This window comes from Heterodontus francisci, chromosome 3, assembly GCF_036365525.1.
Source record: "Heterodontus francisci isolate sHetFra1 chromosome 3, sHetFra1.hap1, whole genome shotgun sequence".
Lineage (NCBI taxonomy): Eukaryota > Metazoa > Chordata > Chondrichthyes > Heterodontiformes > Heterodontidae > Heterodontus > Heterodontus francisci.
This window is the reverse complement of record NC_090373.1, coordinates 101,981,452-102,004,647: the sequence shown is the minus strand read 5'-3', so window position 1 is coordinate 102,004,647 and position 23,196 is coordinate 101,981,452. Positions and strand designations below refer to the sequence as shown.

Below are 23,196 nucleotides of genomic sequence, written 5' to 3'. Positions count from 1 at the left end.
CTGCAGCACTGTACTGTTATTCAAACTTCATTGCTTTTTTATACATTTGTTAAACAAAAATAGAGAGGTGCTATTGTTAAGCGTACTAGCAAGGGCAATGGGTACTTTATGTTCAAACTGATGTCTCTTATAAGGACAAAGTACAGCAATGCAGTCTCTCTCTCTGTGGAATGTAACTGATGACAGAGACTGAAGACAAATATGTAACCAGACAAAAAAAAAGATTGTCAGGGCTCAAGAAAAACTGGATTGTCAATCAAACACTCCTTCAGGTATGAATGAGATATATTCAGAAAATCTTTGCAACATCAAGTATTCAAACAGATAGCAGGTGGCAGGTTTCTCTCACTCCCACTTCACAAAAATCAGCAAGCCTCGACATTACTTAACTATCACGGTCTTGGTCCAATCCCTCTTTGTAACCTGGTTATGCAGAGGGGAGGGCAGAGAGGAGAATTGGGCCTAGAATTATTTTCAAAAGAGGAAAGTATGTACCTCAATAGATGCTGTTAGTATGGGTGACTTGAATTTACCAGTGGTATATTGGGTTAAGGTGACATAGCACAACTGGTTAAGGAATCCATGCAAGCAGGATTTCTAATTGGATCTGATATTAATCAAGAACCAGGATATGAGAAAGAATATCAAAAACAGAAACACCTTGATAATTGTGACCACAATATGGTGGCATTTTAAGATTAGGCTTATAATAGAAACATTCAACTTTAGAAAGACAGATTTTGAGGGCATGAAAGTGAGCCAAGACAACTGGGCTGGATAGCATGATCAGAGGGGGAGAGAGAGGAAAAGTGGATGTTCAGCAATACTACACATGACATATAAACACATTTTACCATGAGGGAAGAAGGATGATACAGGAAAAAAAAATGTGGGCAACAATGTAGACAATTTGGGGATTAAGGGCAAAAAGAGAATTGTACTTGAATATTAAGCTACAGGAGTATGGTGACACTTACAAAAATAAGGTAAAGGAAGTTAAAGAAAACTATGAGAATAGTTAAAATAGAAAGAAGGGTTAGGACAAAGAATATTAACAGTACTGTTAAGCATTTCTAGAAATATATGTGCAACTAACATGTTAAAAGAACTAAATAAATTGTGTGGCCACTGATAGATCACAAAGGTGATATGATATTAAGTGACCAAGGAATAGCAAATTTTACACTTCTTGTTTACAGTGCAGATCACAGAGAGTTTCCCGACACAAAAAGTTGAATTTCAAGATACAGAGAATGTACTAAAAGCAACAAAAATTTGAAATAAGATAGACTGAGGAAATCAAAGGGAAACAAAACAAGTGGCTGGTGCAATTGATCACACACCCTTGAAACCATCTTTAGGAAATCATTAAAAATGGGAATATTCCCAAAGGACCGGAAAATAGCTAACATAAAATTAATCTTGAAAAGGGCACATGGAAGCCTGACCTTACAAGCCAGTGAGCCTCACATCTGTTCTGGGCAGAATATTAAAACGCCTCCAGAAAGATGGAGATAATGAAACACGTAGATGTGTATGCTATTTTAAGAGGATGTCAACATAGATTTATGGGAGGGAGCTCCTCCCTTTCAAATTTGTTGAAGTCTTTTGAGAAATTGATGGCCATTGCTGACAATAGAAATTCCATGTATTCAGTATATTTAGATTTTAATGAAAGTTTTGATGCTGGATCACATAAGTAATTACTTCACAAGAAAGCTTGAAATAGAAGGCAAGCTTCCAAAATGGATTGAAAATTGGCTAAACTAGAGCAAGCAATGGATAGGTGCAAACAGAGATGTATCAATGATTTGCAGGCCACAGGAAGCAAAGTTTGGGGCATTGTTGTTTAGTGTACATAAATGATGTGCAGCTGGGTATAGAGAGAAAAAACATCTAATTCTGAAATTTACAATAAATAGGGGGAGGAGTCTAAAAAATAGGGAAGAGACAAAACAAATGTGAAGAGATTTGAATAGGTTGGGAATGTGGGCTGAGAGGCAAATGACTTTTAATGTGGACAAAGGCAAAGAGATCAAGGGAGGGAGATTAACAATGAATATACAGTAAATAACTCCAAAACACATGGCACAAGAGATAGATGGGGCCTGGAAGAACTGTGGATAGCACACTGATGCCAATAGTCAAGTGTGGCAACAGGAAGGAGAGGTAATTGGATCTCAGCATGTACAGTTTGGGTGGAGAACAAATCCTAGGTGATTTTTTTATTTTAAAAAAATTTAATTTAGAGATACAGCACTGAAACAGGCCCTTTGGCCCACTGATTCTGTGCCGACCATCAACCACCCATTTATACTAATCCTACATTAATCCCATATTCCCTACCACATCCCCTCCTACATTAATGCCATATTCCCGACCACCTACCTACACCAGGAGCAATTTACAATGGCAAATTTACCTATCAACCTGCAAGTCTTTGGCGGTGGGAGGAAACCGGAGCACCCGGCGGAAACCCATGTGGTCACAAGGAGAACTTGCAAACTCCACACAGGCAGTACCCAGAACTGAACCCGGGTCGCTGGAGCTGTGAGGCTGCGGTGCTAACCACTGCACCACTCCCATTAATATGATATAATGTGATAATGAGCACCTTTTTTGAAAAAAACATTCATGGGATGTGGGCGTCGCTGGTTATTGCCAATCCCTACTTGCCCTTAACTGAGTGGCCTGCCAGGCTACGTTAGAAGTAGTTAAGAGTTAAGCAAATTGCTGTGGGTCTGGAGTCGCATACAGGCCAGACCAGGGCAGGGACAGCAGGTTTCCTTCCCTGAAGGACACTGGTGAACCAGATGGGTTTTTAGAACAATCTGGTAGTTTCATGGTCACCATTACACAAACTAGTTTTTTATTACTCCAGTTTTATTTAAATAACTAAAGTCTCTGGATCATTAGTCCAGGTTTATGGATTGATAGTCCAGTAACATAATCATTATGCTACTGTGCCTTTACAAATACACCTGGAGTACTGTGTACAATCTTGATCACAGTAACAATAGCAAGAACATCCAGACATTTCTGAAAAAGACAACAAAACTGACACCAGGCATAGGCTAAGTTAAGAGAAGAGGTTGAATGGTTTACTCTGATCACAGAATAATACATTACAGAAAAGGACCTTTGGCCCATCGAGTCTGCACCGATGCATTAAAACACCTGACCAGTCTACCTAATCCCATTTGCTAGCACTTGGCCCATAGCCTTGAATGTTATGATTTGCCAAGTGCTCATCCAGGTACTTTTTAAAGGATGTGTGGCGACCCGCCTCTACCACCCTCCCAGGCAGTGCATTCCAGACCGTCACCACCCTCTGGGTAAAAAAGTTCTTCCTCAAATCCCCCTTAAACCTCCCGCCCCTCACCTTAAACTTGTGTCCCCTCATAACTGACCCTTCAACTAAGGGGAACAGCTGCTCCCTATCCACCCTGTCCATGCCCCTTATAATCTTGTACACCTCGATCAGGTCACCCCTCAGTCTTCTCTGCTCCAGCGAAAACAACCCCAGACTATTCAACCTTTCGTCATAGCTTAAATGTTCCATCCCAGGCAACATCCTGGTGAATCGCCTCTGCAGCCCCTCCAGTGCAATCACATCCTTCCTATAATGTGGCGACCAGAATTGCACACAGTACTCCAGCTGTGGCCTTACCAAAGTTCTATACAACTCCAACATGACCTCCCTGCTTTTGTAATCTATGCCTCGATTGATAAAGGCAAGTGTCGCATATGCCTTTTTTACCAACCTATTAACATGTCCTTCTGCCTTCAGAGATCTATGGACTAACACGCCAAGGTCCCTTTGTTCCTCGGAACTTCCCAGTGTCAGGCCATTCATTGAATATTTCCATGTCACATTACTCCTTCCAAAGTGTATCACCTCACACTTTTCAGGGTTAAATTCCATCTGCCACTTGTCTGCCCATTTGACCATCCCGTCTATATCTTGCTGTAACCCAAGACACTCAACCTCACTGTTAACCACTCAGCCAATCTTTGTGTCATCCGCGAACTTACTGATCCTAACCCCCACATAGTCATCTATGTCGTTTATATAAATGACAAACAATAGGGGACCCAGCACAGATCCCTGTGGTACGCCACTGGACACTGGCTTCCAGTCACTAAAACAGCCGTCTGTCATCACTCTCTGTCTCCTACAGCTAAGCCAATTTTGAATCCACCTTATCAAGTTACCTTGTATCCCATGTGCATTTGCTTTCTTGATAAGTCTCCCATGTGGGACCTTGTCAAAGGCTTTGCTGAAATCCATATAAACTACATCAACTGCACTACCCTCATCTACACACCTGGTCACATGCTCAAAAATCCAATCAAATTTGTTAGGCATGACCTCCCTCTGACAAAGTCATGCTGACTATTCCTAATCAAATTTTGCCTCTCCAAGTGGAGATCGATTCTCTCCGTCAGAATTTTCTCCAATAGTTTCCCTACCACTAACGTTGGACTCACGGGTCTGGAGTTCCCTGGCTTATCTCTACAACCTTTCTGAAATAGTGGGACCACATTAGCTGTTCTCCAGTCCTCTGGCACATCCCCCGTGGCCAGAGAAGATTTAAAAATTAGGGTCAGAGCCCCTGCAATCTCCACCCTCGCCTCCCACAGTATCCTGGGACACAAATCGTCCGGACCTGGAGATTTGTCCACTTTTAAGCCTGCCAAAACCTCCAATACCTTGTCACTCCCTATGACAATTTGCTCAAAAACCTCACAGTCTCTCTCTCTGAGTTCCATATCTACATCCTCATTCTCTTGGGTGAAGACAGATGTGAAGTATTCGTTCAACACCCTACCAATGTCCTCTGGCTCCACCCATAAATTTCCCCCTTGGTCTCTAATGGGTCCTACTCTTTCCCTGGTTATCCTCTTCCCATTGATATACTTATAGAATATCTTGGGATTTTCCCTACTTTTACCAGCCAGAGATTTCTCATATCCCCTCTTTGCTCTCCTAATTGCTTTCTTTTCGCTCCATCCTACACTTTCTGTACTCCACTAATGCTTCAGTTGATTTGCTCTCCTTGTATTTGCTAAAAGCCTCTCTTTTCCTTCTCATCATACCCTGAATGTTTTTGGTCATCCATAGTTCTCTGGGCTTGCTGCTCCTACCTATTACCCGAGAGGGAACATGTTGGGCCTGTACCCTCCCCATTTCCTTTTTGAATGTCCCTCACTGCTCTTCGTAGATTTCCCGACAAGTAACTCTTTCCAGTCTACCTTGGCCAGATCCTGCCTTATTTTACTAAAATTCGCTCTCCTCCAATCCAAAAACTTTTTATGCAACTTGTCTATTTCTTTCTCCATAACAAGCTTAAATTGTACCATGCTGTGGTCGCTATCACCAAAATGCTCCCCCACCAACACATCAACCACCTGTCCGGCTTCATTCCCCAGAATTAGGTCCAGCACTGCACCCTCCCTTGTTGGATCCTCTACATATTGAGCTAACAGGTTCTCCTGTATACATTTTAAGAACTCCACTCCATCTAAGCCCTTAACACGATGACTATCCCAATTAATGTTGGGAAAGTTGAAATCACCTCATATAATTACCCTATTATTGTTTTTACACACCTCTGCGAATTGCGCACATATTTGCTCCTCAATTTCCCGCTGACTATCTGGGGGTCTATAACAAACACCTAGCAATGTTGCTGTCCCTTTTTTGTTCCTAAACTCTGCCCATGAAGCTTCATTTGATGCCCCTCCAAGATATCATCTCTCCTTACTGCAGTAACTGACTTCTTAACTAATATTGCAATGCCCCCTTCCTCTTTCTCGCCTGAAGATTCTATATCTTGGGATATTGAGCTGCCAATCCTGCCCCTCCTTCAACCATGCCTCCGTGATGGCTACTAAATCACAATTCCACGTGTCAATCATTGCCCTTAACTCATCCGTTTTACTTGTAATACTCCTAGCATTAAAATAGAGGCCATCCATCCCTATCTTACTCCCTTGAAACTTACTTCCGCTGTATTCCCTCTGACTTGTTTGCTTTCCAGTGTTTAGCTGTGTCCCTATTCTGCTAGGAGCCTGCGTCCCCTCCCCCTGCCAAATTAGTTTAAACTCCTCCCAACAGCAGTAGCAAACCCGCCAGTAAGATGTTAGTCCCCCTCTGGTTCAGATGTAGACCATCCCGCTTGTACAGGTCCAACCTTCCCCATAAACGGTCCCAGTGGTCCAGGGATCTAAAACCCTCCCTCCTGCACCAACTCTTAAGCCACACATTCATCTGTGCTATTCTCCTATTTCTATCCTCACTAGCACGTGGCACTGGGAGTAATCCAGAGATTACAACCCAAGAGGTCCTGCTTTTTAGTCTACTGCCTAACTCCCTGAATTCTTGATGCAAGACCTCATCCCTCTTTCTACCGATGTCATTGGTACCAACATGTACCATGATCTCTGCCTTATCACCCTCCCCCTTCAGGATGCCCTGCAGCCATTCAGTGACATCCTGGACCCTGGCACCAGGGAGGCAACACACCATCCTGGAGTCACGTTGACGGCCACAGTAGCACCTATCTGTTCCCCTGACTATAGAATCCCCTATTACTATTGTTCTTCTTCTCTTTCCCCTTTCCTGTGCAGACAGGCTGCTTGAATTGTAAGTCATTGTTTTAGCAAGACGTAGTTGATTTATTTTTTTTGTGGCGCCAGAAGCTTGGCTCTGTCCGCACTCCTTAGAGGAAACAGCCTCATCAGCCTCCAAAATGGAATACCGATTTGCAAGCGGGACCCCAGGGGACTCCTGAACTACCTGCCTGTTTCTCTTGGACTGCCTGGTGGTCACCCATTCCCTCCCTTCCTCAAGTCCCTTCAGCTGCGGTGCGACCACCTCTCTAAACGTGCTACCCATGATGCTCTCAGACTTGCGGATGCTCCACAGTGTTTCCAGCCGCCATTGCGCACATGCAGCAAGAGGAGCAAACCACGCTTTAAGCTCTCCTGCCATGACTAAACCCTTTAAATTTAAAGCTTTAGAAGACTATTATAATAAATAAAAAAAAATCTTGCTAAAACAATGATTTACAATTCAATCCAGTTTGAAAAATACCCACCAGGACTTACTCACCAGTCAGCTGTGCTCTTTGGAAACTCTTGGCTCCCCTCACGCTCTTTGTGGACAGGTAGGAAATGAAAGGAGCTCCTCACTCCCTCCTCACTGAACTCCCTCAGTCACAAAACTCCCACTATAGCACTCTAATGCCGCCTCAAGTCAGCACTCCAGTGCAAGCAAAGTCAACACTGTAAGATGGCCCACTTTTATACTGTCTGACTCTAGCCCCTGAAAACTGGTTTAAGCCAGTTATCTAATTAACAAGGTGCAGCTGCAAGCAGAGCCTGAGTGAATTCTGTTTAAAGCTGGTCTAAAACTCACCTTCTCCAACCCAAACAGCAACTGTTAAGTTAATTTGCTAAATAAAAGACTAGACCTTAGATAAAACTAACCCTTAATTACCCTCAGTCACAAAACTCCCACTTTAGCACTCTAATGCAGCCCCAAGTCAGCACTCCAGTGCAAACCTTGCTACTATGGTGGGATTTGAACCTCTGTTCCCAGGGCACTAGCCTGGTCCACCTGTATACTAGTCCAGTGACATTACCACTACGCCACCATCTTCTCTGGTGGCTAGAAAACTTAAGGAAGATACAATAAATTGAATTCCCATAATATTTTCAAGATTGGCAGAGACTTGTAGAACCACAGGATCCTGATAATATGTTTGGGATTGTGACATACTCTAGAACCTAATCTCAAGCTGAGAAGAGATCAAGTACATCATTTGGATTTAACTACTTAATGCAGGGGATGGCGAACATGTGGGACATGCTACTGAGAGAGTCAGTTAATGCAGATTCGATGAATTATTGGATAGGTATTTGAGGGGGTGGATGATTGAGGGGCATTAGTCTTTAGAGCTGGCCAAGTGGAATAAAGTCTTCTGCGGTCCTATACTTTCCTACATACCACAGTATTATACCATTTTCCAAAAATGTTTTGGAGAATCCTGTAGATTATTAAAATAAAAAGGAAATCCTTTATATCCACGAACATATGAAAATGGTGGGCAAGAAAAGACCAGCTGGCCCAGCAAGCCTACCCCACACAAATGATGTCTGGAGCATAACTAGACATTTCCTATCCTCTAGAAGCCATATAAACTTCTGGGAGAAGAAAACACCCACAAAAAAATCCTAGGTCCAAAAAGAGGAATAAATATATGGGAAATTCTTCCCCAACCACCTCAGATCGTAATCAGCCAAGATATCGCATTGATCATATGTTTCCGTTACTACCACATTTGGGATGTATTATATTTTAAAAACAGAACAGAATAAAATGTCAGACATTATTGATAAAGAAAAATAAATAAATTGCAAATATTGGTAATCTGAAATAGCTGGAAATAAAATGCTAGAAATACATAGTAAGTCAGTCAGCACTTGTAGAGAGAAATGAAAGGTTATGATGTTTTGGATTTGTAACCTTTCATAAGAACAGGTATTATTGACTTTATCTGGGACAAGAGTTGTCAATCCTCCAAGAATGTCCTGGTGTCTCCAGAATTAAAGATTAATCTCTCAGACACGGATGAGAAAATCTAGGAGAACTATCATAGGGGCATTAAAGAAAAACTGTGCATTTTCCTAACGTTTTTGTCCACTTTCATTTTTTAGGATTGGAGATATGGAACGAAGTCCATTTGACTGACTATCAAGAACAATCCAATTGGATAATGAAGAGTCTGTTCGCTTTCAAATTGGTGTGCAAAAGCAGTGCAAGGGTGGACATTAGGCAACCAACAGTGGGAGTATGTGGTTGCGATAGTTGAAGATGGGAGGGCATATGCAATAAAGCTTCCAGCTACAAGCACAACCAGAGCTGGCAACCCTGTCTGGGTCCTTTACATCAATGACAGTGATCCAGGTCCTGTGTTTCACAAAAAAAAGGATTAAACAGCTGGGTGTTTGAAACATCACAGGTGTGCACTTGAAAGCTGCTGTTTGATCACAACAGTTTGACTTCCTCTATGAAAGACAAGCCTATTCAGGAGATTTGTGAGGACCGATCAGGCTGAATATACCATACTTAATGTCATTAGAGAGACTTGAGAGCCTACTTTACACTCAAAAACAGGTGCGAGCTTTGGTTAAGCATAGAAATGGGGCAGAGATGTCCTGTTGCAAATTTGCTTTGTTCAAAAATGCAGGGCATACAGTGTGAACAATATTAAGAAAACTAGACAACCAGTGTTGCTTGGGAATGAAAAGACAGGAGGCAATTGATTTAAAGAGCACAGTAACACAAAAAGATGCATTTCTGGACAGTTTGTGATTTTTCTGCTCACTGGCACTTGCATTCTTGTAGGCCTTTGTGCCAACTGTTCTTTTAAAAAAAAAAGCCCTTTCTCGTGGGCCATTACTGGGACCAATGAGCTTCCTAATTGGGTTATCCCTATCTGAGGTGTTTGGAAGAGGATTGCCAAGGAAAGGATGCCAGGCAGGTCAGACTACAGTATATTTGCATTGTGCTCACCTCCCAGTATGCATAACATACAGAATGTCACCAACATACCTTGCTTTGATAGATGATTAGTGTACTTGGTGACTCCTGCTCCTGGCAGAAGACAGGACAACAAACTTGATAACATCAATAAGATGGCAACATTAAGATATATGAATGCCTAATTAACAGTAATATTGGTTGCTTTTCCAGAAACAGACAATTCCCAGTATATTGTGCTTTTAGTGGCACTGCCTAAAAGAAAGCAAGACAGGACGATCGACAGCTACCACAGCTTGATTGGCCGCAGCTGGCAAAATTTTACCGACCATGTACTGAGCCTTGGCACTCCAAACTGACAATAATTGTGGGAAACAGAACATAGAAAACAAATGCACATCTTTGTTATCTGCTGCCAGGTGATCTGTGACTACAATGCAGCTTAGGGTTGGGAGATCCAGTGACTATAATGTCAGCTATAGACTAACACTTGACTTCACTTCCTTGCAGTTATGCTTATAATGGTTATCTATGGAGATGGTGTCATGGAACAGTACAGGAGGCCACTGTCCTCATAACCACCCACATTTCAGCAACCATCGAATGGAAGTCAGGGAAGAGAGTAGATTAAGAGTCAGAAATTTTGCTTTAGGCACTACTGGTAAAGGTAAAACTAAAAGATGTAAAATAATTAAACCAGGAGAAATAAGAACTGTGAGTAAAATATTAGAGCTGAAGGACAGTTAGCACTGCAGCCTCACAGCTCCATCGACCCGGGTTCAGTTTTGGGTACGGTCTGTGTGGAGTTTGCAAGTTCTCCCTGTGACCGCGTGGGTTTCCGCCGGATGCTCCGTTTCCTCCCACAGCCAAAGACTTGCAGGTCGATAGGTAAATTGGCCAATGTAAATTGCCCCTAGTGTAGGTAGGTGGTAGGAGAATTGAGGGAAGGTGGGGATATGATAGGGAATATGGGATTAATGTTGGATTAGTATAAAATGGGTGGTTGATGGTCGGCACAGACTCGGTGGGCCAAAGGGCCTGTTTCAGTGCTGTATCTCTACGACAGGTTAGGGTGTGTGACCCCAATAAACCTTCTTTATACAAACGCACCGAGTATAAGCAACAAATTGGATGAATTGAAGGTACAATTGCAACTTGGAGGCGATGACATGGTAGCCATTACTGAGACATGGCTGCAAGATGATCAAGACTGGGAACTAAATATACAAGATTATAAGGTCTACAGCATGGTTGTCCAACATACGGCCTGCGGGTCAGACTCCTGGCCTCAAAAGGTTTCCATCCAACCTGTGGATGTAAACTGCCGGAATGTCAGGCACCTCGGCTGACAGCTGTAGATTTGTTAGGACTCCGCTCCCACACGACATAGCTGTGCCCAGCAGAGAAGCCGCATTCCCAGCCTGCCTCTATTATGCACATTTATAGTGAGTGGAAGGAGCGGAGAGCGGGGAGTGGAGAATGGAGGGAGCGGAGGCTGGGAGAGTAGAGGGAGCGGGGGCGGGGAGAGTGGAGGGAGCGGAGGAGAGAAACACACAGATGGGGGGGAGGGAGAGACAGTGAGGGGGGGGGGGAAAGAGAGAGAGAGAGATAGACAGAGATAGGGTGGAGAGAGACAGACATACAAGGAGGGGCGCGGGGAGAGGGAGAGATAGAGGGGGGAGAGAGACAGAGAGAGAGAGAGGAGAGGGAAGAGAAAGAGATCAAGATCACTCCTGACAAATGGATATCTATCCGGAATACTCCGCATCGCTACATCAAGCGCGCAGACAGAGATTGAGTACTTATGCAAGAAAAAACAATGCCTAGTATGTCATTAAATCAATGTTCAACATAGTAATGAGAAAGTTAGTCAGTAAACTAGTCTTCTCATTTCAAGCTTCCTCACAAAAATGCACGTTTGTTGTTGTTTTGATTAATAGCAAGATAAATTTTTAATACCTTTATCTTTCTTAAGTTTTCTCACCAGCCTCCTTTGTAGGACAAAAATTGTAATGTGGGCCCCCCCCCACCCCACAAAGAGGTTGGACACCCCTGGTCTACAGGAACGATAGACGAAATGGTAAAAGGGAAGGAGTAGCCTTTGTGATAAAGGATGAAGTCATTTCAATGGTAAGACAGGATATAAAGAGAGGTAAGCAGGCAGTGGAGACTTTATCGGTAGAATTAATAAAGAGGATTTAAGACCATAGTGCAAGTTGTGCATAGGCCCCCTGGTAGCAGCTGTGAAATGGTGAATTGTATAAATGCAGAGATTAGACAAACGTGTGGCAAAGGCAGAGTGCATTTAATGGGGGATTTTAACTTTTATAAAGGTTGGGATAAGCAGACTAGCACATGCCAGAAAGCTAGTGGATTTTTTTTTTTGAGTATGCTTGGGATAGTTTTCTGCAGCAATATGTCCTACAGCCAATAAAGGGCATGCCATATTAGATTTAATACTGAGTCATGAGCCAGATTTACTTAACAGCCTATCTGTGCATGAACAATTATCCAATAGCGATCATAACATGATGGAGTTCACGGTAGTGTTTGAAAGTGAGAAAAACAAAACAGCTACTAAGGTTCTAGATTTAGGTAAAGCTGGCTTTAATGGGATGAGACAGAGACTTCCACAGTAAACTGGACAAAGCTGTTAACGGGTAAAACAGCAGATCAGTGGGAGTTCAAAAAATTATTAGTCATCCAGAACCAGTTAATGGTCCTGAAGAGCCAAAAATTATTTGCCAAAATTGATGGCCTCAGGCAACTAAAAAAGGTAAGTGTCACCATAGACTAAAAGAAAAAGCATTCAAAAAATGGCACAGATCCTGACATTGGGCCAGATACACAGATCAACAAAGGGTGGTAAAACAGATAGTAACAGTTACAACATGGAACTACAAAAAGAAACTTGCAAGGAATCAACACAAAATTTTTCACAATTATATTAGGAAAATGAGAGCGGTCAGAAGCCATGTGTACCCCTTGAAAACTGATAATGGTAATACTGTGACTGAAGAAAAAGAAGTGGCAAACATGCTGAATAATTACTTTGCATCAGTATTTACAGTGGAGGAAGAGGTCAGCATGCCAGACATCTCAAGGAAACTAATACTGAATCAGAGAAGAGACTCACCAAAATTAACTTAATGAAGAAAATAATAGTACTAAAGAGTGACAAATCCTCAGGACCAGATGGTTCCCATCCCAAGGTTTTAAAGGAAGTGGGTGAAAATATTGCAATGCCTTAACTATAATCTTCCAAAATTCTCTCAATTCGAGAACCATTCCTTTAGATTTTTCTTATTTAAAAAAGCAGAGAGAGGAAAACCAGGGCATTATAGGCAAAATGGCCTAACATCTGTTGTCAGGAAATTGCTGGAGTCTATAATTGAGGGTGGGGTGCCTGAACACATTGAACATTTTCAGCTCATCAGAGAGAGCCAGCATGGATTTGTAAAGGGGAGGTCAGGCCTGACGAATCTGACTGAATTTTTTTGAAAAGGTGACTAAAGTAGTGGGCAGGGGAATGTCTATGGATGTTGTTTATATGCACTCCCAGAAGGCATTTGGCACAGTCCCTCAAATAAAATGGTTAGCTGAAGTTAAAGTTATTGACCCAGTTAGAAAATTGTCTGAGTGGCAAGAGACAGAGAATTGGGATAATGGACAGGCATCCTAATTGTCAGGATGTGACCAGTGGTGTTCCCCAAGTATGTATGTTGGGGCCTCGACTATTCACCATACTTATAAACAACTTGGATGATGGAATAGAAAGCCACATATCCAACTTTGCTGATGACACAAAGATAGGTGGCACTGTAAGCAATGTAGATGGAAGCATAAAATTACAAAGAGATATTGATAGATTAAGTGAATGGGTAAAACTTTGACAAATGGATTTCAATGTAGGTAAATGTGAGGTCATTCATTTTGGACTTAAAATGGATAGAACAGGGTAATTTCTAAATTGTGAAAAGCTGGAAACAGTAGAGATTCAAAGAGACTTGGGGGTCCAGGCACATAGACCATTAAAATGTCATGAACATGTACAGAAAATAAATCAAAAAGGCTGATGGAATTCTGGCCTTTATATCTAGAGGATTAGCATATAAGGGTATAAAGGAATATAAGTTATGTTTCAGCTGGTTAGCACACACCTGGAGTATTGCAAGTAGTCCTAGGCACCAAACTTTAGGAGGAACATATAGGCCTTGGAGGGAGTTCTGTGTAGATTTACCAAAATGTTACCTGGACTTTAAGGATTAAATTATATGGAGAGATTACACAAACTAGGGTTGCATTCAAAGTTTCCTTTAATTTTTTTTTGTTGTCCATGGCCTATTCAGTTAAACGTGTGGGCCTTTTAATTTGTTTGGCGCAGCAGCTTACAAACTGAAATATGCTTGGCCGGCACTGGAAATTCCCTAGAATTTAGAAGGTTGAGGGGTGATTTGCTCAAAGTTTTCTAGATATTAAGGTGAACCAATGAGGTAGGTAGAGATAAACTATTTTCGCTCTTTGGCAAGTCTAGGGCTAAGCAAAATTAGGAAACATTTCTTCACGCAAATGGTGGTAGTAGTTTGGAATGCTCTTCCACAAACGGCAATTTGATGCTAGATCAATTGTTAATTTTAAATATGAGATTGATAACAAAAAATCTAAGGCATAACTTGCAAAGGATATATGGAGTTAGGTCACAGATCAGTCCTGATCTCACTGATTGGGAGAACAGGCTCAAGAGTTACATGGCCTACTCCTGTTCCTATGTGGCACTTCCTGTTAATCGTTCCCACATTTAAATTGCCTGATCCCAGGAACTCTGACAGGGTCAGTCTCACAGATCACCTGTGGGTATAGTTCACAAGTTGCAGAGCATGATTGTTGATTTTCAGCCCTTGTTTTACACTTGACCCCAGCTGCATTTTGTCTCTCTTCCTACACTATCCTTCTACCTTGCTATTAAGTCAGGAAACATGGCTATAAATACAACAAATTAATATTCTGATTTTAAAAATTTAACTTCATTAACAAGCATAATATCATCGCTCACCTCCGCCCCACCCACCACCATCTCCGCTACAATATCGAAAATATTTTTAAATAACGTGACCTCTTCATGACCCGTTCTGCTTCCACTATAGGCCCTCTCATGGTTCTTGTGCCATCTCTCCCCACTTTGCAACCTGCTCCCTACAACAATTTCCTATCTATCTCCTGACCATTTTCCACCTCCCCAAACAGTGTCCTACAGCTTGCTTCCACTCGTTTCCTCCTCTGTTCCCTACCATTACCTATAACACTTCTTCCACTGTCCTCTTGATAAAGCTTCTTCCTACACCCAAGTCATTGTGTCACACTCTCAGCTGGTGAATCAAGCCAGCGTCCCTACTTTTTAAAAATCTTTCCCTGCTTAATCTCAAAACATTCTATCAAATTCATGTAGTTATTTAATTTGCAGGAAAACTTATCCCTTCCTCGCTATATTTATGCAGCCCAAAAAGGTGGGACATCTCTATGACATATGAAGATATAAGGGTCCATCTGTGTTCCCTTTCAGGCTTCATAGAAAGGTCTGACTTTCAAAGAGCTAAAGGGATAATTTTCTAACTGTTCCCTCCTGATGAGGAGCTCTACTCTACCCATTGGAAAGACGCATCAGAAATTCAATTAATGTGAATGGTTGGAAAATTTCACATTTTCAGGCAGGGTTCCCCACTAGCAGTATGATGTCAGAAAATTACTTAAGTATTCACACAGAGTAATCACTGGCCTTTTTACAATACAGTTAAGCCCTTGTTAGGTGGGAAGCAAGCCCAAATGTATACGAGGTGAAACCATTCAAAAAAAAACTTGAGACCACAAAATGTACCAATTTATAATTTAGATCTCAAGAACTGGTCACCTCTACATCCTTTTGTAGTTTTCAACTGGGTGTCTCACATTCTTTTTTAAAATAAAATATATAAACAATATGCATTCTAGTTAGTTTTTCCTTTCTTTTGTGGAACTCTGTAGTTTTACATCAAATAATTTGATTTAAAAAATCAGGGCTTTTTACAGAACACATCTTTCAAGTATTTTACAGTGCTTTGGTAATGTGTATTGGCTTTTAAGTAATAAGTCAATTAATGGTTGCATTCTTTCTAGACATACAAGTAATTTTGTACCTTCTCTTGATGATCATTACCACAACCAGGAGGAGGAGGATGAAAACCAGAATACCGGCACTAATTCCAGCTATTTTTACGACCCGATCAGTTTGCTTGACAGGGTCAGGGACCACTTCAGGTTCTTCAGTGGTGGCTGCTAAATTAGACAGAAGTAGTATTTTCATGAAAGCTTGTAATTATTGCTGACAGGGAAATGATTGTTAATGTCACATTCATACAGCACACTTCAAAAATCCAGGTACAATTCACAAAACATTTCATCCCACATTATGTAACAATTACATTTCTCCATGTTAATTTTTCCACCACCTTAATAAATTCAGCAAGTAAAAAAGTGATTTTCATAATAATTTTAATGATCAAGAACAAGGGTGATGAATTTAAGAAATAGCATCAGTGTCATTGTGAAAAGAAATATTGCAGTTCCAGAAATATTCATAGCACATATATTGAAAATAATTCAATTTGGTCAACTTGAAACCAGGGAGGTTCTGAGTTCTGCATTTTAGCAGTAAGAATTTATATAGTGAAGTGCCATTCTCAAAGACATCAAATATCAGACAAACTTATGAAAAAAGTTACAGCCCTCATTCACCAGTTTAAAAAAAAACTAGGCAAAGAAACACATAAAAACTTGAAGTATTAATGCTTAGCAATATCAATTATATATAGGAGAAAGTCCAGTTGGTGTACTACAGGTTCAAGCACTGATCAAAATTATTTTCACAGCAAAATTTATATCCTAAATGGCACTTTAATCAATATTTAAAAGAAAATTTAAAGTAACCTTGCCACTACATTATTATAAACAATAAGCATTAAAGCATACTTGTGCAAAGAAGCTTCAATTAAATTCTGATGAGGTAAATGATAGATTAAACGCGCTATTAATGGGCATGTCAACATTAAAATTAATATAGCAATTAAAATTGCACATATCTCATGAGAAAAACAAAATTATTGCATTGGATTGGTTTAGGCATTTGATCATGAGATGGTTGGATATTTTGGATGAATTGTACTGGTCAATCTCTGCAGCAATACGCTAAACAAATTATTTTTGAAAGGATCTATAATGTCACTACACATTGTAGATCATGCCTTATATTGGTAAATTGTTACATGTCCAGAAATATGCTGACGAAGTGTTCATCACCGAGATGAGGCATACACCTAAAATGCTAACCCATTTTACTGGGATGTTAACCAATCACATGTACTTTCCGATGATTTGTGTTTTTGGATAGAATAATTCACTTTTATAATACAGTCAGCATCAAGTAATTTAAACATATTTTGCTCTTGAACTCAGTAACTTCGTGTTGTATGAATTTTGTTTGTTTGGGATTATGCAAAATTTAAGTATAATTTTTTTGAAGGACAAGTTTATCCTGAAACTGAGCATGTTATTTTTGAAATGTATTGAGATCAAAATTTAGAGTTTTAAAATATTTTTTGTAAAGAATCGGAAGCACATTCAATCCGATTTAACATCAGTGATAAACCTGGGCCACTATTAAAAAAACAGCTCTTGTTTCAAACATCCATTTTTCTTTCCACTCAGTATGAACTGTGGCACTCAATTAAAACTGAAATAACCTTTAATCATTAATCAACTCTTTATCACTCTTGTAGGAACTTAATGAATGAGGTCTAGGTTGCTATATAATCATTACCAAGTCGTACGCAATGAAACAAGGGCTGGATTTTGCCCAGATCATTGGGATCCCAACGTCGGGCTCAATTCTGGGTTGGGAACTTAAAAGTGGCCATCAGTCACGATCTTTGCGGAGACGGCCAAGTAAAAAGATGCCTCCGGGAGGCCCGTACAATTAAGGAAAGCAGGTAAACCAGTGAAGTGAGAGTCCCAATCAGACAGCCCGCTGTGATGTCTGGCTGGCAGCCTCATGGGAGAGTTGGGCACCGCTGAGGCAGGCAGGAGACCATGAGGGTGCCTCATAATAGAGGTGCTCTCTGCAGGATTGTAAAAAGTTAAAAATCCCTCATGGTCACAGCTGTCAGGCCATCGGTGTGGAGGGGCTCGGTGTAGAAGGGGAGCCCCTCCACACGACAAGAGCCGTGGTCATTACATCCCAGCAGGTCCGTGCTGGGGTGATGGTGAGGTGGTGTCGATGGCCCCCCGGCCTACTGCTGGGAGGCTGCCTCCAGTTTAATTCTGGGCTCAGCCTCAGCCGGGAGCCTGGCGACTGTCAGCAAGATCCTGGCGGGTTGGCAAGATTGCTCAGAGGCAGGAACCCGTTAGGTAGCCAACCCAATGCGCTATTTTCTGATTTTGTTCCCGATCCCGACTTCTGTCCTGTCTCCACGGGACAGGGCAAAATTCAGCCTATAGGGTATACAGTACTAGGAAGTGTATATGTTTTACTGTGTAAAAAAAAAATCTCTAAATGAAAGTCACGTTTAGTTCATAAAGAAATTTAAATTGGCCATTAAGGTGGACACAGATTTATCAAATTTTTGAGTGAAATGGTATAAATTACTTTTGCACTTTTAAAGATGAAGATTTAGTGATCAAATATTGCTTAAATGTAACCTCTCTAACATTGCAAATACTGTCATTAACTGTGCAGGAAAGCTGTCAAACCAAGTTGTTCAGCTTCATTTTTTTAAAGAAGGAATTGATTATATGCAAATGATGCTTCACTGCATAGTTTTACCCCTAATTTTTGTGCATTGAACTTTCACATGTAGAATCTCAAATATACTTCCAAAACATTTACAAACTGTAACATGTACTGCACTCTTTTTAACAAAGCATCGTTCAACTATAGGTTGAGTGGTATGCCTTCATTTTGTATGGTAAATTTATAAGGATAATGTTATCTCTAAAATAAAGTCTTTCTTTACTCATCCAGCATTACAAATTCTGTAAATAATGCTAAAGCTACCCCATTAGAGACGGAAAATAAAATCCTTTAACCTGGCACTATTTTTGTTTCAAAAGTTAATGTGACTAAGGTGGGTTTTCCTGCTTTGTAATAACAGGTTTTTCAATAACATTTGTGCTCACATTAGTGAATGGAGGTAAATATATTTCATTTTTTTTACACTCAAATTTTATTCTTGTTTTACCTCTGTTAAACAAGCACCAATAAAGCTCAAATTTAATGCTACTGGGAAAAAAAATGACTAATATAAGCATTGAAAGTTGTAAAAACAAAATTACACCACCAGCCCTGAATACTTCATTGTTTGAAAAACCCCAATATAGTTTAAGTGGTTATGGTTATATTAGAGATTTGCAGCCATAGATGGACGAACCTATACATTATTTTGGTGACAATGCTATTTATTTTTGCAGTGACCATTATGGTAGCACAAGGAAATGCTCTACTCTGGGCAGCAGTGTTATGGAAGCTTACCACGTCTATCAGATCATTTCAGTAGGTCTATCTGACTATACCTATACACAGAATGCTAAACACTACCATGTGAAAGATTTTACAACTATCCATAATTCTCTGTAAACAAATTTCTCATTAATTCCATAATTGTAAATTGAATCAACAAAAGACAGTCAAAAAAAAAACAATCCTGTAGAGGGCAGCAAAGCTCTCCTCTTACTGTTACTATTCCACTTCACACATGTTTACTGAGGAGTACTTACATATGATGCTGAGCAACTCATTTTCACATGTGTAAAGCCTCAAAGAATAGAAATCTAAACTTACATTTACAATATTTTCATTCAACAAAGAGGTTAGTGTCTGGTTCCCAACTTATTAAAGAGAGAGACCACCCTCAATGGAGAAATAGATAATCAATTGGCCATGACTTAACATGAAAGTCAAAGCTTAACACGGATGTTACAACCATCTTATGAATCAGTATTAAATGTGATAAAAACTGATGAAAGGTCAACTACCTGAAACATGAGTTCTGTTTCTCTCTCCACAGATGCTACCTGACTTGCTGAGTGTTTCCGGCATACACTGCTTTTAATTCCGAATTCCAGCATGAGCAATATTTTCATTGATTAAATCCAAGATTTTTTTCTTGATCAAGAACATGTCCAAAAGTACATTTAATACTGAATAAGGGAATTTTAATATATTTGGTTTGAAATATTGCACATGCAAGACCCATTTCAACTCCTGAACATCTCTGTAATTATTGTATCGTTCTGCACGCCACCCACTAAACTCTGAATTTCAACAATTTGTCAAAGTCTTCAACACAATTCAGAGAAATAGTGAACATATTAGCCTATCACAGCACCAGAATTTATACAGTGAAACCAAGAATGTCCATAAATAATATGTATTTTGAGGATCATTATTACATCCCCTTGAAACAAAACCGTGGGCTACAGTTATATTAGATGAAAAATTGTCCTCATTTCTTGTTCAGCAATACAACAAAAACAAGTTTCTGCTTATTGAGAAAAGGAGATTGATTGCTCTGTAGTGATTTGAAGCATTTGTCGCCAGATTATATATCTCTGATTGAAATTGCATAAACCCAATAAATTTCATATATTAGTTTCTTTGTCCTCTCACCAAAGGAAACTGCAGAAATTCCTCTTCTATTTAACGATGAATAAAAACAAGTTTTGCAGACTAAAATAGATCACTGTTGATATTTAGCATCCCCATGCATGTTAGCCAGCAGTAGCAAACAGCATGACATTGTCTGGTGACAAAAGTGCACTAACAATCTTGCCAAAGCTGTAAATGGCTGCTCACAGCTAGTGCCATACACTCAACTCTATTTCCCCACCACAATCATGTCAATTAAACTAGATACCAGAGGAGAGCTCTATGTGTTAAATTTGTTTGGAACCCAATATTTTTCTTTTAAAATGAATAGACATCATTTTTCAGATTTGGCACAATGATATTATGCTAATGCTAGCATTCAAACAGTACATTAAAATAGATTTCAATTACAGACACTAGAATGAGTGCTTTGTGGAAGCAGTATTATATATATTCTTAAATATTATGAGCTTTTACCACAAAGATGTAACATTAATATCTGGGTCACTGGCTGATATCCTTCCCTAATGCACAAACAGGAGAGTTTTGTTGGATTTAAGCCTTGACCATGGGCACTAAAATGCTATTACTGGGATTCAAACACTGCAATGCTGACCAATTGTTAAGAGTTTCTATTCTAAAATATGTTCAGAATATATCCCTCTTCTGATATTAGAAAAAACCTACATAAGTTTGGATAAACGCCATTGAGGTATTTTCTAGATTTTTTGAGGGAAATTCAATTTTTTTCTATTGTACTGGTTTGCTGAAATGTTAATCTTCATCACATCTCCTGGGATGTGTGGAGACACATGTTTCAGCCAATAGTGACTGTGGTGGCAGGGCTGATCTCTCTTTTGCATGTGATGCAGGGAAAAAAACGGAGACAACTACCATGTGGACCATGAAACTTGACGGTGGGTGGGTGGGTGGATTGATTTACTAGTGCACTAGTTCTCAAGCAGGGGTTTGTGGATGCCTGGGGCCCCTGCAGAGACCTTCCGGGGATCCGGGCCACAGGCTGGAGATGTGCTTCTGCTCTCCCTCTGCTCCACTGGTGCTGTCCCTGTGCTCCAGTCCCAACCCTGGGCTCTGCTTACCTGGCCCATGCTCTGCTCCTCGCTGATCTCTGCTTTAGTCTGAGCACACTTCTGCCACCAACTGATAACAGTTTGTGTCCCAGCACCACCCCATTATCTGAAGGCGGACTGAACTCTCTTCAGAGAAGAGTGAGATTTTTTAATCTGTCTGGATATCTGTAAGTAAGTACCAGTTTTCTTAAAAGCATTATTAAAATAATCCTCAGACTTACAAACCAACTGTCAATATATATTGGTTTATGTTTGAAAAAAAAGCATCTCATTAATGTCATATCAAATCTCCCTCTTTTTACAAGTTTGTCTCCTGATTTATAGATGGTAGGGTTGCATGTTTGCAAACTATTGACATGTACCACTTACCTCTTTCCAGGTCAATTTAGGTATTTTGTTACAATTTTCTCACTCTTCAATGGATCCTTAAATTGAAGACTTTTGCAAGGGGTGGCTCAGTGGTTAGCACCGCAGCCTCACAGCTCCAGCGACCCAGGTTCAATTCTGGGTACTGCCTGTGTGGAGTTTGCAAGTTCTCCCTGTGTCTGCGTGAGTTGTCTCCGGGTGCTCCGGTTTCCTCCCACAGCCAAAAAGACTTGCAGGTTGGTAGGTAAATTGTCCATTATAAATTGCCCCTAGTATAGGTAGGTGGTAGGGAAATATAGGGACAGGTGGGGATGTGGTAGGGAAATGGGATTAGTGTAGGATTAGTATAAATGGGTGGTTGATGGTCGGCACAGACTTGGTGGGCCGAAGGGCCTGTTTCAGTGCTGTATCTCTATAACTATAACTAAAGCAGAATGAGGTTACATTTAGAAATCATCAAATATTCTCTTTTACACAATGCAAATGTTTTAACTGCAAGTGGTTTTATTCATTAAAAGGTGTAATCAGTTTTGGGGATGATATTCAAAGCAGCAAGGGCACTGTAACCCTATTTAAGGTGGAAAGGGATAGCTGTCAGAGACAACAGTCAGCCTACTGACTCATTTCCTTTCCTATGTATTACAACAGAAACTATTCAGTGATCTTTATGAGTAAGAGGTTGAGATCAGAACATAGTTTGCATGAGGCAGGTCTTGGTTGAGGCTGCAGGCCAAGAACAAGAGTTTGGATGGAGGAGGAGGGAAAAAAAATACACGGCTGAACAGACACAAAGTACACTTTAAAATTATACATTTGTATGTTTATTTACACACGCACATACATGTAACACACACACACTTGCACATATATATTATATATATCAATTATGATGAGGCAACTGATTACAAGTACTAGAACTGCCCCAGGAAGTTACATAAAATCTGGGACAAGAAACAACATTCTGGCTGATCAAGCCTAATCCATCCAGATCAAAGTATGATTATTTAATCAGGGACACCCACTTCCTCCCATCACTTGTTGATCCCAATTTAAGGGAAAAGTTCCTTCCCTTAAATCCTCAAAATAAAACAAAAAAAAAATGAAGCAGTATTGTTAAAATCTCTCATAAACCGTAAACCCAGCTCTTAACAGATGTTGATCCAGCCACATTTTACCAGAATCAACAGACCCCAGATCAACTACCTACTCTGGAAGTCTTCTCCGCATGTCCACTTTTCAGTTAAAGATTTTGATTTTGTACTTATTTATGCTAGTCCAGGGCTGACCAAACTTGTGGAACAATAGGCTAGATCCTTGTGATTGCGTTGGTGCGTGAGTAACAAAGTTGCTACGGTATATAGATGAGTGAACATCATGTCTTATTTCCAAACTATTGTGCATGATATTTCGATACCTTGATTTATGTCTACCTTTTTTCCACTTGTCAGTCTGTTTGTCCTTTGCTTCCACATCTCTCATATTTTCTCTGCTCCTTTTACGTTTTAAAAATTTGTTCT

At 40.4% G+C, this 23,196-nt stretch overlaps 1 protein-coding gene across 3 annotated transcripts in view; it reads right to left on the bottom strand.

The window, feature by feature from the left end:
• The window catches only part of ptprk (protein tyrosine phosphatase receptor type K), a 553,573-nt gene that overhangs the window by 115,255 nt on the left and 415,122 nt on the right, over positions 1 to 23,196 (bottom strand). For 2 of the 3 annotated variants that reach the window (XM_068025166.1, XM_068025171.1), the window contains exon 12: positions 15,721 to 15,859. In XM_068025166.1, the coding sequence (XP_067881267.1) occupies positions 15,721 to 15,859 (139 nt within the window). The remainder of the gene's footprint in view (positions 1 to 15,720; positions 15,860 to 23,196) is intronic. The other variant, XM_068025170.1, reaches the window with a different exon arrangement.